This window comes from Neolamprologus multifasciatus, chromosome 9 (assembly GCF_963576455.1).
Source record: "Neolamprologus multifasciatus chromosome 9, fNeoMul1.2, whole genome shotgun sequence".
NCBI classification, from domain to species: domain Eukaryota; kingdom Metazoa; phylum Chordata; class Actinopteri; order Cichliformes; family Cichlidae; genus Neolamprologus; species Neolamprologus multifasciatus.
The window spans coordinates 8,441,519-8,458,544 of NC_140447.1; the positions used below are offsets into that span (position 1 = coordinate 8,441,519).

Here is a 17,026-nt window from a genome sequence, read left to right on the forward strand (position 1 = left end):
ATTTTTTTTCTTTCTCTTTGAGATCTGATGTGTTTTAAACATTTAATTTTTTCGAGCTGTGAATAACACTGATATTAAAGACCTGAAGCACAAATAATGCAAATGTTTGTGTTTAGTGAAGAATCCCAGAAACTCTGAACAAGCTTGAAATGTCACTAAGGAGCAATTTATTTATGACAGCAACATTTTAAATTTCTGGGTTTCATTTTAAAAGTACAGAAACATACAAAGTGTATTCTGTGTATAAATACTGCTAAGGGCATACAACGTTTCCCCCCATCATTAAAAAAAGTAACTTTTAATCCACTAAGCAGGAATCAAATGATGGCCTTCCACCATCTCCTGAACTTCCCCGAGGTAATACAGACATTCCTGCTTCCATTTTTTCATATTTCCATGATTGGGTGTGTCTTGAACTCTAAACATAGCATCGGTGCTATGAACCAAAATTGAGTGTTTTAAATGAATGTGAATGGACTTTAAAGCCAATCGTGGAAGTCGCGGTCAGATTAAAGACCAGTTAAGAATAAGCAGAGACAAATGAATGATTATGGATTGGGAAATGCATTAAAACTCTGTTCAATATCCTCTTAAACTAAAGTGCAGGACATCTAAATAGTTAAAGTGCTTATTTCTGAATCTTCCCACACTGCACCGTGTGCCAGATTTTAAACCAGAAAAACCCCTCCAGAGTTTTGGTGCAAAGGCAGGCCACAAAGGCTGTGTAAAAATCATGTCTGGGTCAAAGCAGTCTTGGATGATATATAGGGAGCTTGAGGTTAGCCTAATGGAGAAAGCAGTGATCACTGTGTGTGCACTCAAATTTGTTTCTTAGCTGTATATTTAAAGGAAAATCCTCTGTCTCTTCCAAGTGCAGTGAAATTCAACAACCACATGTGATAAAAACACTTTGGGCATCAACTATGCAAAGCCATTTGCTTTAAGTTTAAGGGCTGACCTTTAAGGTTGCTCAAACAAATATGAATTGATAGTCTAAGAGGAATCAGGCAAATACAATAACAGGTAAATAAGAAGATCTCTCTGCTCTAACCTTTTCTGCTGACCAGAGCCGTATTTTTCAGATAAAACCATGACGTAGTTCAAATGTCAGCTCCATGTGGTAAACCGTGCAAATGCTGCTTGTCAGATTAAACTAGATGAGTCATTAAGAACGTCTTTCAGAGCGGCGGTTAAGATTCCACCATGCATAACCTAGCTGTAGGCATTTCCAAGTTGGAAAGTAGCGTTCTGCGGTTTTAGCTTTTCTGACGCTAACAGCGGTGATTAGTATTCGTGTCAAAGTAGCTGCTCATTTCACAGAGCTGTCAGCACCTCCGATGGTTCATCATGACCTACTTTTCCCTGTATGTCTATTTAGCAGTCTGTCGTCTCCCTGACAGTGATGCGGCTGATGAACAAGGGGCATTAAGAGCGAGGAGCGCGGCTGGCAACTTTCTCCTGGCTTCCGCGCACAAATAAACTTGCAGAAAGGTGATGAAGAGATCACTTTGAAGCCAGAAAGTTGAGCTGCTGAGGATAACGACGTTCTATGATCTGTCCATCACTGCTGAGCGAGAAGTGAGCAGACAAAAATAGCTGCCATCGTTTATGTTGAATATTAAATGCGCACTTTGACTGCAAAACTTTTAAATACCAGATCCCACAGTTGCCGTGGGAGGTTCTCCACTTAGTGCAGATGCTAGTCTGTCCTCAAACGACTGAAAATAAGAGGGGTAAACAAATGCAGATGGCATTTAACACAGATGTATCACAGCTTTTTGATTATATCCTGCCTTTTTTCAAATCCTCGCCATGGCGGTTGGGATTCCCCTTCCCCTCTGACCCTTTTCACAAACTGCTGCCCAACACGCATCCCAAACCCAACTCCGGCCCATTATAAGATCCCGCTGTTCAAAGTCTACAATCAGCCAATTAGGAGAATACAATCTCTAAATATTCCTGCGCTAATTAACCACTGATGTATTTATTTTAGGTACCAGACCAGGCCGGGGTAAAAGTAATTGTGTCCCTTTCTGGATTAGCTGAAATCCTGGCTCCAATAAGCCAATTAAGCAGCAAACATGAAGAGAGGCTGAGGCACATTAGAATGACTTAATGGGGTGCGTATGTCCTTTTCGACAGCAGTATTTGATTAAGGCACTCTTGTTAATTTGCCATTCAGGATCTGCTCCTGCCACTTGGAACTCTGAGCCACTTAGGCTGAATCACAACAATTACAACGAGCAGACAACAAAACCGCCGAAGCCCTTCTAGAAGTGCATTAGCGCGATGGCAATCAAACGGAACCGTCAAAATGGATTTCAGACGCGCTTTTCCCTCGACTCAGCCTTTTCCTAATGCTCCGTTAAATTCCCAGTTTAACAACATTTGGACATCTCCATCTGGAGTTCACAAACGGCTTCGAAGTTATGTGCCGGTAAACTCCCGCTGAAATCACAAGCAGTGCTCTTTGAAACCATTTCTGTTACTGAAATATTTCATAGTGACCATGAAGCCATGCAGCTGGTGGATATAAGCTAAGCTGAAGGCATCAGCCTGGTGCTGGATTTCTACCAACATCTTTCCGGAAATGAGAGTCGTGTGGGGAAACTTTAGAACTTTTAAGAACTCTGCCGGCAGCGCTGGGAAACTTTGCCAAACATGTTAGAGCAGCTTGTGACTGCATGTCCCCAGAGTGGGTCACGTTTACCCCGTGCCGCAGCCCTCACCCTTCCCTGAAGCTCATCGCTAAGGCCTCGGTGCCAGCTTTCAAGTAAACATCTGCTCCGGCAACCGAAAAAAAAAAAGGAGCAAAAAAGAAATCGACGGAGTCAGGACATCGCCTTAGAACTACTTCACTCTGCTTCCTACTGTTCGCTAATTCACATGAAGATGGCTAACTGGTGGAAATGACACGGCTTGGCGGCGAAGCCACCACAAAGAAATACAACTGCTCCGGTATCAAAGGTCTGTCCAAGTCCACAAATAAACCCAGCTCAGCTGGAAGCAGATGGATTGCGAAGCTTAACCACAAGACCGCGGTGATGTACTGTAGCATGAACGGATGAAACCACAAACTGTTTTCAAGACGGGGCTGATCTGTGTTTGCTTTCGGCCTTCTCGGTTAAACAAAGCGCAAAGGCGAGAGGAGATTTTTTTATTATTTCCAGAAGGATTTCGGTTGCATTAAGAGCCCTTTGACCTTTTGTTTACTCTGGAAATTTTAAATGCTAGAAGGTGACAAGATATCACCTTTATCCCACTTAGTGACACACTTAGATAGACATAGAAGCAAACAAAGAGATTATTGGTCAAATGAATGAAACACTTTAACGCTGTCACATGAGCTGCTTTAGGATCAGCATCTTTCGTGTCTAACTGCAAACTTTCAGTGCATTTAAATGTTTAAATGCAGAAGCCTGTCTTGTGAAGAATATACTCTTTGATGCTGGAGTTTTATCAGATATACAGGGCTCTTCCCCGGCTTTCTGCTGATAAAGAGCGGATGTAATCGGATGTAAGCGATGTAATCTGCCAGTGGACAAGCTGACAGAAATTTTGGCAGAAGCAATTCTGAACTCTAAGAGGAACCAAAAAGCCACTTTTTAAAATTTTTCCATGGTTAGAAGCAAGGTCAACCCACTGTTAAGCCTTCCCCAAGAATTTCCAAGAATTTACTTGCTTTGAAACATACGATTATCACATATATCTCACTTAATAACACAAAAATGTCTAAAAAGCAGATCAAACATGGCGGGCTCATGATTCTGCTGGTTTTCACTCCTACAGCACTGACCTCGTTTCGCTACTATCTCTCTTACCTTTCTTCAGTTGGACGTTGAACCTGCGACCTTTGTTCTTCAGGTCGATGGTTCTGGGGGCGTTTGTGCTTATCCTGCGCTGCAGGGAGGGCGAAGGGGCCGACGGGGTCCTGGAGATCAAAATTTGGGGTGGAGTGGCAAAGCGTCTACTCGAGTCTGGGGTGCTCCCTGCCAGTGAGCCATGGTGGCTACAGAGACAAGGGTTCAGAGTCGTTACATGAAATATATATTCATCGTCAGGCTCCTGTAATGTGATGTATAACGCACGGTAATGACTTTTCACCATTAAATAATAACAGTATTTGTAGCAAGAACCTTTTCACCGGCACAGACGGAGGATTGATCGCTCTGTATAACTGACATTATGACCACAAACCCACATCTTTGTCCTTCTGGAACTAGGCCAGAGTTTTTACAACAATTAACAGAAACCACAGGCAGATAAAACAGGCTTTTGACAAGATGATCACCGACGCAGACTCAGAGATCTAAGGTACAAATTACAATTAGGCTGCTCTCTTGTCTTTTTTTTTTGCGTAGCTTTTAAACTCTGACGGATTTCCAGTGAAAGTCTTTGACTGCTGCAATTACAACAGCACTCCCATCAAATCTGTGGCAGCTTTTTAACTTTTCTTTTTTTCTTTGATTTATTGATTTTTCTTTGTTTCATGTATGAGAACAGCGTGAATGTATCTTGGGTAGAAAAAAAAACTATTCAGTAACCATTCAATAAAAGAAAAGGGAGGTGAAACCCACTTGTGATTGAGGCCCGGTGGTTGTCCTGATCTGGGCGTCGGCGTCCCGGTCAGACTGGACCTGTCTGCTGGCTGTTGAGACGCCTGGCTGAAACGAACCCTGTTCAGCTGAGGTGGGCTGCTCAGCTCATTCTGCGCTGACAGCAGCTCGTATTGCTTCTTCATGGCTGCAGGGACCACGTGGAAAAGGATAACCTGGGAACGCATCGCCTGCTTGAAAATGTTCTGTGCTCTGAAGGTGAAACAACACAGAGCGAGGGAGAGAGCGGTAAGGTCACACGGACAGAAATGAATTAGCTTTAAACATGATAAGAGATACATGTACAATGATGTAGCACCAAAGCTTGGCAGATACAGAAGGATAAGGAAAGCCATGATGCGCTGTATGTTGAAAGGAGATACAGAGAGTTGAGGCCTGCGCGGCTAATCGCAGGACTACTTCCTGCAATGCATTATGGGGCAGAAATTACATTATCTATAATTACAAGCATCAAGACGGGTAAGAGATAAGGACAGTAAGTGGTGCATCGGTCATAAAATATTACTGCGTGTGATATAGGTTAAGTCTCTATGCAATGCGGCCATTTGTGTGTTTGTGTGAGTCTGTTCATGGTTGGAGATAAATGGTTATGAGTTGACTCAACAATCAGAACAGAGGTGATGAATCATGCACCGGGGAAGCTTTACAGACGATGAATTCCCAAGTAAGCAGACACACACACAGATTTCATTCCTTAAACACCAAATGGGGCGGGAACACACAAACACAGAGTCTCGTATGAGTTTGGGGGAGGCCAAGAGCTCGCCATCATTCCCAGACACAAGAATTGTTTAGTCTGGTTTGCCAGCAGCACTTAGCATATAGATAGGCTGGCCAGGAGTGAGGCACACTGCAGCATAAGGGGGCCAGAGGCACAGTGGATGTCTGGATTCCAGCAATCCCATGTTCTTTTTCCAGCCCCCTCCCCATTACCAGCAATACCATGCTGATTCTGTCCCGATGACAGCCGCTAAGCTGCTTCCGCCGCAAACAGACAGCACTCCATGCAAGCCGCGTCGCATAGGCGAACGCGCGCCAAGCTACTTCGGCGAGATTTGCCCTCTCCTGTTTTCATTCTTATGGTAATTTGCGAGAATCACTCGCATATGCGCACTGCAGGGTGATGACAGGCTGGGGCGAAGTTTGTGTGCGTGCATGCGTGCTTTGTACGCAAATGTTCCCGTGCACATACGCACCGCCATCACTCCAGCAATCAGCCTCTGTGCGAGCCGTGATTGAATAATAAATTACCCCCATCAATGCATCATTACATTCAGTTAGATTAAGCGCTTCAAAATATTTACCCATGCAAAACAATCCGAGAAGATTAGACTATCACTTTAAATTGTCACTCTCTGTGGCACACAATCAACGATGGGTGGGGGTGGGGTTAAAGTTTTGCTCCTTCGCCTCATTTTTATGCAACCCCCCCCCCCCCCCCCAAAAAAAAAAAACAAAAAAACAGCAGCACAAACATCATAAGCGTGCAGATGCCGGTGAGGAGGGTGTGTTTGGAAGGAGAGGGTAAGCGTGGAACGCTACAAAGCATCACTCCCTTGTGGATTTGGTGGGTAAGCTTCTTTCACAGCAGAAAAGGAAAAAAAAAGCTGTGAAAGAAACTGCGATGTTTACTAATGACAATAGCTTCGTTTTAAAGGATTCTGAAACCTTAGTGGGTTTGTATGCAGGGTGATAAACAGATTAGCACAGTGTCTCCAACTGCTTCCATTTAACAAGATGCTGGAGAGCTTTTGCTATCACGCCTTTCTTGAGAAACATTCCTACAGTGATGCAGTTGTTCAGAGATAATTCATAGCTACTGACTTCACTTTTGAAGGCTAAACTTTCTGACATTTCTGCAGCACTGTGGTTCAAAGCCCACTGTTTTTAGATGCGCAGGCCCAGTGCGATTGTTGTCTGGGCCTTTGGTAGCAAAAATCTGGGCTATTTCTTTCTGTGGAGAGCCGAACAGACCACTTTATACAGTGCCTCGATTTTTCAGCCTCGAGGAGAAGCGATCCATTTAATACTGGTGCACGCACACATACACAAGTGCAGAAATGCCTTTGTATGTCAGCATCACCGCATATATGTGTCCGCGTCCGTGCTGCGTGAGATGCCACACATTCACGCTTATGTTCACGAGTGTTTGAAGAGACAAAGGTTACGACGCGTTGGCAGAAATGAATGGAGAGAAGAGTGCGGATAGTTTGGGATCAGAAAGCAGCACAGCTGTGAAGGACTGCAGGTCACTGAGACCTATTACAAGAAGGCCAACAAGTCGGTCGTATTTCTGTTTTATTGTGCGGCTGCGTGGGTGTCACGTCTCCCCGCAGTTTGGATTCCGCTTATCAACAGCAACACTATTTACTGTCGCTGCGCTTAATGTCCAACACAGCGCTTTCGGTGTGAACTGCATCACTCGGCAGACAGCGCTTCCCTACTATCGGAGGAAAAGGAAAGTAAATTAAAATCAGCATGGCATCCAGCGACAAGAAGAGAGGTTACCAGAAGGAGAAAATGTCAGCTGACAAAAATAGCCGTGTTCAGAATAATACTGCGTGCAAAAAGAAAATGTTCCAAGCGTCACTATGGAAAGCTTACTGTTCAAAGCGCAGGTTGCGAATGTCTCCCTGATTAATTCTGACGATGCAGTCGTTCTCCTGGAAGAGACGCTCCTGCTCTGCTTTGCCTCCGGGCTCCAAACGCTTCACTAGCAAGCCCTGTGTCCTGCAAAGGTTCATGCAACAGGTGAGTGATAACACACGACTTAGGCAACTACTGTCACAATGAAATTGCACGTGTACTTTTAAAAGTTAATGAAACGGTAGAGAAGCCTAATCAGAATGGATGGAGTGGAGACAAGAAGAGAGTGTAGAAGAAGGTAGAGACAAAGACACATTTAGGGTTTGAGGTATCACTTGAGAAAGCATCATGCTAAAAACAAATGTTGTTATTGCTATGTTTCGAAAAAGAAATGAAAGGTGTAGAACCCAAAGAACATCATCCACACAATGAAGCTTGGTGGTGGGAGTATTATGCTGTGGAGATGCTTCAGTGTGTCTGGAACTGTGAATCTTGTCACGATGAACAAAGTCATGAAGAAAGAAGGACGTGAAGACCTTGAAAGAAAACCTCAAGCAGTCAGCATCAAAACTCTTTAAATGGTAAATGGACTGATTCTTATATAGCACTTTTCTACTCTCCCCGAGTACTCAAAGTTCTGTATATAACATGCCAATCACACCCATTCTCACAAGCACGGACCCTAAACTGAATGCTTTTCTAACAACATTCACACACGTTCACACTCCGATGAATACATCGGAGAGCAACTTGGGGTTAGTATCTTGCATAAAACCCTAACTTGAATCCTATTGAAAATCTGTGGGGTGAACTGAAGACCTATGTACATGCCAGAAGACCATCAAATCTGGCCAATTTTTCCAAAGAAGAATGGGCTAGGATTGCTTGGGAGACATGTGTGAGACTTCCTAAAGACTACAACAAATGACTGCAGGCTGTTATCCATCAAACCGGATACAAAATTGACCATTTCCATTATCCTAAAACTAGGATGTTTCAGAAAAGCTGTGCTAAAATCTCTTGCTCTGTTTTGAAGCACTTGAGAAAATAGATTTTCAAAGAGGAGTCTGTCCTCATCTGTATGAAGTGAAGCTTTTTGTAGTACACGATTGACATTGGTTGTCATTTTATAGCCTGGAGATTTATAACTTTTGCATCAACAGAGTGCCTAAAATATTCAAGTCTCCAACAGAGTTGGGGAAGTAAATAAGATTACAAAATGAGTTTAGCCCATTGTAATGCACTCAATCAACAAAAGTTAACTTTGCAGACTAGGCTTGGATAGAGTCCTGAGTTTCCCTGCACTCATTTTAAGCCTCCGTCTGTCCTTCTGTCCTTTCCTCTTTTTCTTCCTGTGGGCAGGTCTGAAAGAATGACAGGGTGGGTTGAAATAATCCAGACCAACAGCTAAGAGATCATCTTAAGGCTTCCAGGGAAGTGCTACAGTCGCCTTCATTGGAGCTTAAAGCTAGAGCTGGCTGCGGTGTTTGAGAAAGAAAAAAATCCCCAAGGAGTTCCACGGCTGTGCCATCTCAGTAATCCTTATAAAAAACGCCAACCTTTACCTTCAAATATCCCTCCACCCTCCTTCCCCCTCTAAATAACTACATCAGTGAGCTCCTTGAGGGCTTTAGTTAGGCCTCGAGGATAACCACATGCAACGATATCTGATGGATGCTCACACAGCAGAGCTACAAACTCTGGCTACAAGGTGCAAGATGCCTCTGAGATAGCAGGTAAACTGACTTTAAATGTTTGGTGTCCTTGCATAAACTGACAAAAAAGTTTGGAGGCTTATTTTGAAGAAATTATGAAATCTACCGGAGCAAAAACCATCAACAAGCTAAACAAAGATGTACCAGACAGGGCTTATAAATTAGACCCTAAGCTACACCTTATTGGTGTCAAGGACACAAGTGTCATGCTTCTCATAATTCTCCCTTCCTGTCTCTTTTCCTGGACGCATAAACAGCAGCACATTCAAAACTGTTGTGACCCTGTTTACTGCAGACGTCAAGGGCAGGCTCGCGCAGCTCTTTAGCATTTCAGCCAAACAGGGCCACTCTCAGAACATTGCTTTAATTGGCTGCATAATGTGGACATTCACGCTCGCGCCGAAGACTCATCTCAGCCACTCGGCGGGGGTAAATGGGTCGGCATTAAGTTGAAATTAAAGATCACAAAAGGCCCTTCCCTCTTTCTTGGTGTCTGAGTTGCCAGGTCAGGTTAAGTGTGTTGAGCAGAGAGTAATTGCGGCCGGCGTGGAAGCAGACATGATTGTGCTTTATCTCCATAAGTGTTGGCAGCTTGAAAACAAAGTATTGCACGCGGAGATTACATCACGGACACACGCTAATGACTTCTGATTTGCTAGCAGACTGGAGACGGTACAGTAGATAAAGGAGTTTTTGGTTGATCCCTGATCAGTATTCAAGCAGCGGCAGAGCGGACCGGGGATAAAGCGGCATCGTTTAGAGATTTAAAGAAGATGATGATTTCGTGAAAAGCACTATTATTGTGTTGGCTATAATCCCATCCTCTCAAACTGATGGAAGTTCGCTTCTTTCTTTTTTTTTAGAGATACTTGTCAGTTACTCGTAAAGAACTAAAGCAAAATCTAAAAGTCACTCTCAAAGGCTGCAATTCATTATGTGGCAGATGTAAGCAAAAAGGGATTTGTAGTGTGGATTCTCTGCAGCCTCTGGGGGGAAAAAAGAAAGACTCTTTAAGTCTCGCTTCTCCTCGGAAAAAGGAATCAGCATCTTACCGCACCATATGGCTTTACTCCATCTTGTGGCTGGGTAGCAGTGCTGATTTGGAGGAGGCCACCTGCTCTCATCTACTGCCTTTAATCAAATAATAATCCAATCAGGATCCATTTATGCATGGCAATTATGTCCTCAGTTTGTTTACAATTGAAGATGGTCATGGAATGAGAAGTTCATTAAACTAGGAACGCATCTGGAAGGGGGCGTGCGCGCGTGCGTAGATGTACGGGATATTTATGTGTGCACGTTGCTCTCAAGGTAGGTAAGTGATGATGCGCCGACTGTTTTTGCTTGTAAAATTAGACGGCCTGAGTCTGAGAGGGAACATACTTCTCAAGGTTGGTCCGAACTGCTCGCAAACTGCATTAGTGTGAGCTCATTTTCAGGTGAGTATCTGTGCATTTCAGTGTGTGTGTGTGGCAGGGAAAGATTCTTCCTGCTAGAGTGACAGTATCTAAGCTCTCTCCTACAGTTGTCTCCCCCTCCTGCTTGGATCTGACTTGATGTCAGTGCAGTGGAGCAGAATACGGGGGCAGCCCGATGCTGGAGTGCCTGCAGTTCCTTGTTTGCTGTCTGGTTCTGCTGGCAGTCTGACCCCTCTGGCCCTGGTCTAGACACTAATGACAGCCCGCTGAGCCTAATGCCTCCTGTCCCAGTGCACGACGCGCAGAAAGAGCTCGGACAGGCCATTAGCATCATCCCACTGACCAGACAATAAGTTTTATCATGGCTGAAGTTAATTGAAGGCTGTGATAGCTATTAGTGCCGACCTTAGCTGATGGGGAAGAAATTTACTGCCGGCGCAGCGTTAATGCTGTTTGCTCCAAGATGCTGTCTGATTTAGGGGCAATACAGGGGAGCTTAAGGACAGCAGCGCATCTAATGAGAGCTGAACTGCTTTAGTTCCTTTAGAAATTGTTCCCTCCGTTAGGGCTCACCTCATCCTGAATCACTATTTTGCAGCTCAAGGTGTCAGGATGGAGTTAGTGCGAGGTCAGAGCTAAATATAGTTCCCTGACACTTGCTTATAAACAGCAATGAGATTAGTGTCTGAGCCACCTTCAATGACACCACTCCCCTTTCTCCTCTTCTCCCCCTTCAAATGTCATTCCGTTTGATCTCCTCATTCCGTCTTTCCACCTCATCCCTGATTTTCCTTCTCCAGTGCTGAGTAGTCACATTCACCTTGGTGGCGAGCCAGTTCCTTCTGGCATGCAGCAGGGATCTGTGTTATACACAAGCTTTTAGTTTGATTACATCTAACCGCTTCCTCTGTCCACCCTTTTTTTCTTTCTTTTTTTTTGAAACTCAGAAGCCTCTCGTTCCCTTGTCATCGACACTCCTATCAGTTAAAAAGACAGAAAAAAAAGGCGAGAGGAAGTAGTCCAAAGCAAGTTTCAAAACGATGACCGACAACCCAGTTAGAAAAAGTATTTGCAAGACCTGGAGAAAACTGTGCAGTCGAGAGCAAAAACTACTTTCATCCATTCGCCTCACCACTGGGAGCTTCAAAGCTGTGGGATGTGAGCGGTGCTGAGTTTGGGTGTGGTGTTTCAACAGCGAGGCTCACAATAATAAAAAAAGATGACTGCAAGAATCAGAGGCAGTTAAAAAAAGAAGAAGAAGAAGAAGAGCCTTGAGCAACACATAAAAAGAGATATGTAAGACAGAACAAAGGACAGAGAAAGTAAGAAAAAACGAGTGAAATAATGAGTGAGAACAAAAAAAAGCAACACTGGATGGTGAAACTGAGATGCGCTGAATTTCAGCTTGTGTCTGTTTTGTTTTTTTTACCTGATATCATGTGAACTGAAAGGCACTACGTGGATCCCCAGGGGCCCACCTTCATTGGACACCTCGACGGGCTTGAGCATGCTTCTGCGGGATGGTGATGGATGAAGCCAGAAAGAAGAGGAGAAGGGAGTAGGAGAGAGGTGTGTGAATAATAATGATAATTAAAAAATAACAGAAGTGAAAACAACGTGTAGAAATGCAGAATGTAAACAGACGGCACAGTCAAACACGACATGAGGTCGGTGGGATGCGCAGGAGTGGGGGCGTGAGGGAGTGGGGTCCTTATTGGTGGGAGGCCTCGCTGAGTTGCCTGTGCTAAGTCATCCATTACAAAGCGCGACTGGCGGACCTCAGGGTCGATTAAGGATCCAAATGGAGGCTCCAATTAAGTGATTAAGATCAGACTGCTGTTGTGCTAAAAGAACAAATTAATTGAAAACATATAAGAGAACGGGGGCGGGGGAGGGAGGGGAAGGGAGGAAGGTTCATTTGTTCCGATAAGGACGTGAAGACAAGTCAACACGACCCAGATACGCGTGACGACGTTTACAGACTGAGGCCTTGGTCTCGATGTTTGGGTTGTTAGTGGGCGGCGAAACAAGAAATTGGTACGCAGCCATTACAATAATCGTGATTAACTGTAATCGTACAATTTCACTCTTAACATGGCGTATGGGTGGGGTTGTGGTGTTTGCGGTACGCCACTCACTCTATATGAAACACCGGCGAATGTTCCAGTGAGGAATCGGCCCTTCCTACTGGCTCCGTCCGCTCGATTCTCCTCTCGTGTCTCCTTTGCTCCTCTTCCTCATCCTCCTCCTAAAAGAAAGGGAGACAAAGAAAAAAAAAAAGACAGGATGAATGGGATGAGTGCTTCAACAGCAAAAAAGAAAAACCCCACAAATTCTGTCATTATTGCTTTAGCTGTGCTTGCATCTCGCCCTCTCTTGCTTATATCTCTCATCTCCAGCTTTTAATTTAATTACCTGAAGAAAAAAAAATGTATCAGCCTGTTTTAAATCAAAGACTCTCGAGCACAGGAGGGACCGTGCCCCTGATGCTGCTGCAGAAACCATCCCTCTCCAGCCAAAAGAATGTTCAGTGGTGTCGTGATTAAATGCAGCGACTCCATCGGTTTGCCTGACCTGGGGCGTGGCGCCGCTGCTGGGCCCGTGAGGTGATGGGATCAAGGTTTAGAGCTAAAGAAACAGGGATGCTCCTGTCTGAGCGCCATCTGCGTCTTTCGCTCTCCTCGTTTCATTTGCTCATCTTCCTTCAGTGCTGTTAGGAGAGGCAGTGCCTTTAACGGGAAAGCAGACATCCGAGGACTTAACTAAGCTCTGGGAAAGAGGCAGCAGCTTCATGCTCTCCTTAACGGAGGATAAAATCTTCATTTGGGCTCTCTTTATGTGGATGGTACAAATTCAGCGGGCCACTTACACACAGTGATTACATCCCGCATGTAGAACAGGAGGGAGAAATATCTAATAAGCACAGTGTTGATTTTCATGTAATTGTCAACCCAAGATTAGTTGGAGGGCTCGTCATCAAGTGTCGAGCACAGTGAAGTCTTTTGTTTGGTTGTTTTAAATAACGGGACTTTCTTTTTCAGTCCTGTTATTAACGGCTGGTCCTCGTGCGTGTGCGCGTGCGCGAGCTTGTCAGCATCGAGACAGCGCATCGGCTCCTTGGGAGGATCTGCCGAAATGCTTTGTTAGCCACTGCTATTTCCCCGCCCTCACCCTTCACCTTCCTCTTTCTGTCTTTTTTACTAAAATGTCAAGCACATCCAAATAGGTCTTGCGCCTTCTTGGTTTCTTTATGGAAATTGATTCAACCCTTTTCAGGGGCAGGGATATCTTTGGCGGCACTCACTCTGCTATACAGAGGCCCCGTCGCCTATTTATTTGTTAGACTCTGGGGGAGGGTTAAGGTGGGATAGGGGCATGAAAATTTCATCAGCAGCCCACCTTTAAAGACCCTGTCGCATCCTACCTGTCTATTTCCCCCTTTTCTATGAAAATGAATCGGTCACCCCCCACCACCACCACCACCCTCCACACCTTTAATTACACGTCAGCCGAGGTGCCGGGTGTCTCACGGGGCCTTTTATTCATAAAGCTTTTTTATGAACTCAAGCCCACCCCCCACCCGTCCTTCCCCAGGTGGACGGCTAGATTTTTTTTCTCTCTTTGACGTATACTCTGCACAAAGGACCTGGCCACCTGTGGCAAACTATAAATAAAGATGGGAGGCCATGGGGTAGAGCGGGCGGCTGGAATTGGACAAGAATAAATACAGGTTTAGATCTCTGCTACAAGGCAAGACTGATGGAGAGGCAAAGAAACGTGTGGCCTTTCAGAAAAAGACGGTTTTCACACTCGGTGAGCAGATGACTGCGAAAGGTGACCGTGCTCAACAAGTTTGCAACTTATAAGCTGTTAGCTTATAAGTTGCAAACCCTTATGGTGAGACTACGTAAGAGTATGTAAAGGAAAGACTAGAGAGATCTTTTGAATTAAAGGAGCGAACAAAGAAAGAGAAAGACGACACTGTATCTGTGATCGTTCCCTTCAGGGGAGAAAGGCAAAGGGCTTCTTCACTTCCACCTGGCCAAAAAATCGCAGTGCAATCAAGTGCGGTGTGCGAATGCGACAAGTCAAAATTACCATAAAATGGCACAAGTAGATATGAGAGCAGCGCCAGAGCAAGGTGATATGTCTATTCAGGTGTGAAGCTGTGAAATTGACACTAAAAAAGGAACTCGGTGATAAAAAAATGTACAAGAATCACAAGATTGAGCAAAGCCCTAAGTGAGGGATGTAGGAGCAAAAAAGACAAAGAAAGAGGTTAACCCTTTATCGCCCAAGTATCATACAGGCTGCTTGGACTTCTTACAGTAATATGAAGCACACATGGTTAAAAAAAAATCTGTGTTCAAACAGCAGTAACTTTTCCTCTACTGTGATAACACAGAATATCTCTGTGAAGCTCGTCTTCTCTTCTTTCCAAAACTATTTGAATTTTGTCCATCTATCCTCTTCTGCTTATCCTTCGCAGGGTCACAGGGGGGCTGGAGGCTATCCCAGCTACCATAGGGTACACCCAGCCTGACACAGGGCTAACACAGAGAGAAAGACAACCACATCCACACCTATGGGCCTGTCAGAATCACCAACTAACCTCACCCCACTAACTGCATGTCTTTGGACTGTGGACATCCTAACTCCACAAAGAAAGGCCTTGACAAGACGGTGGATGTGAACCAAAGACCTTCTTGCGGTGCTAACCAGTGTGCGACCACGCTGTGGGCGTGTCACATTGGTTAGTAATCAAAGAGGACATGTTTGTGGTATAATCTGGTCGTAATGAGAGTTTCCTATACACATGTATAGTAAATCCCCACACAGCTCTGACCATCCTGCACACTAGATGTTGCATTCATCAGCACCAAATAACCACAAACCACAGCAACAGCCGGCACTAGTGTTTTTAAGTGATAAAAAATGTTTCCCGTGCATTTGAAGATACCACATGTTTCAAAGGTAAGTCGGTTTTTTTAGCCAACAACAGCAAAGCCTCTTCATTATCTTCCCAGACAAAATCTAAGTTTTAGAAAGACTGATTTCTGAGACTGAACATCAGAAATAACGGCTTGTTAAAAGTGACATTTATGCAGTCAAGTGCTCAAGTATAGCTCCACACTTTCCAACGGAGCGCGTGGTTAAGCCGGCATCACAGGGGCCAGTTTCCTAGTGACCGGAGGCAGATGCAGAAGCCATTTCTCTTTATATTCACTGCCAGCTCGTTCATTGTCTGTCCTTGTGTCAGCTGTAAAGATGAGCACTGAGTGACAGCAGAGAAGAGACACAGCCTAAATATACATCCGCAGCTTCCTGACCTCACCATTCTCCATCTCTATTCTTTTTCTCTCTCCTTTTCCCCTTTCTCTGAAAAACATCCATTTCTTCCCCCCCGAGTGCTTTTAGCACCCTGTTGATTCCTTGGTAACCAGTAGAGTGGGGATGCAACAAGGCTTTTCAACTCTCTAGCTTGCCCTCTCTCCTTTTTTTCTCCCTCCTTCCCCCATTTCTCTCCCTTCCTCACATGTAATAGGGATGGCTAAGAGCCCTGATGTGTGGCCAAAAAAGTCTGCCAGCCTCTGACAATAAAGGGAGCAAAAACTAAGGTTACAGGCTTGGCCATCGGACAGCTGCAGCATTAGATTATTGAAAATCGTATAAGAGGAGTAGAAAGAAGAAGACAGCAAGGTGGAAGGGACACGCATGCAAAGTGCAAAGCCTTGTTACCATCAAATAGACGTGCTGCTTGGACAGTGGTTGGAGGTCCGAAGGGAGAGCAGACTGGGAAGGATGGAGGTAGCAGCTGTTTGATCAGGAGGGGGAACTCTACCCACACGCAAACACACAAACATGCACACTCACACACATTACTTCTCGAGGGTTAGGGCAAAAGGCGGCATGTTGAGGAGCTGTCATCCTCCATCAACTGGTGTGCTAAAGCAGACCTACTGTAAGTGTGTGTGTGTGTCATGCTGTTAGCCATGGGGAAGTACAAGATGTAGCTGTTACAGAAAAGGGTGGGGGGGCTCCCTCCTGAGTCCATCTCTGGCATCGAGGGTTTAACAAGGACAGGTTCAAAGGTCACAGCTAATGGTGTGTTTCTGGCCACCGCCCCTCCTTTAGGGGGCTGAGCTTCACATCTGTGTGACAGCTTCATGTGTGGAACAAGCCCCCCCCCCCCTTCCCAGACATTGTCACACATCCCCCCTTACAATGGGCCGTCTGTGCTCAGGAGAACAATGGTGCCAGGGAACAGGATATAAAAGCAGTTTCCAAATGAAGGATGTGTTGTGTTCAGTGTATTAAGAGAAAAGGAAACAAGCAATTTAGCTGGAGTGTTTAGAAAAAAGAAAAATGAAGGCCTGTTGAAATATTTACAAAGGCTGATCCTCCCTCCTGATTTTGACCAGCTAAAAATATGAAACGGTAATTGCGCAAGGTGACATATGCCCCTTATGGAAACATTAAACCAGCCAAAGGTAACATACCATGGCAACATGTGAAAAGACCTGGCTCTCAGCGAGTCGATGCATGGCAGGGGCAGCGAGGGCGGAGGCTTTTCCTTTTCCTCGCAAAAAGGTTAAGGAGCCATAATTGTACCCTCATTACCTCCAGCTAATGCAGTTCAGCTAAACACTGTACAACACACAAGACCAAATAGGACTTCACAGTACCGCCG

At 44.9% G+C, this 17,026-nt stretch overlaps 1 protein-coding gene across 4 annotated transcripts in view; it reads right to left on the reverse strand.

Annotated features, from left to right (window-relative positions):
- LOC146510974 (partitioning defective 3 homolog) overlaps positions 1-17,026 on the reverse strand; it is a 377,572-nt gene that overhangs the window by 194,927 nt on the left and 165,619 nt on the right. For all 4 annotated transcript variants that reach the window (XR_014876129.1, XR_014876128.1, XM_085172912.1 and 1 more), the window contains exons 6-10: positions 12,474-12,583; positions 11,765-11,848; positions 7,221-7,346; positions 4,578-4,808; positions 3,822-4,009 (exon numbers count right to left, since the gene is read on the reverse strand). Coding sequence is in view for 2 of the 4 variants with exons in the window: in XM_085172912.1 (XP_085029038.1) it covers positions 3,822-4,009; positions 4,578-4,808; positions 7,221-7,346; positions 11,765-11,848; positions 12,474-12,583 (739 nt within the window). In the remaining 2 variants the exon portion in view is untranslated. The remainder of the gene's footprint in view (positions 1-3,821; positions 4,010-4,577; positions 4,809-7,220; positions 7,347-11,764; positions 11,849-12,473; positions 12,584-17,026) is intronic.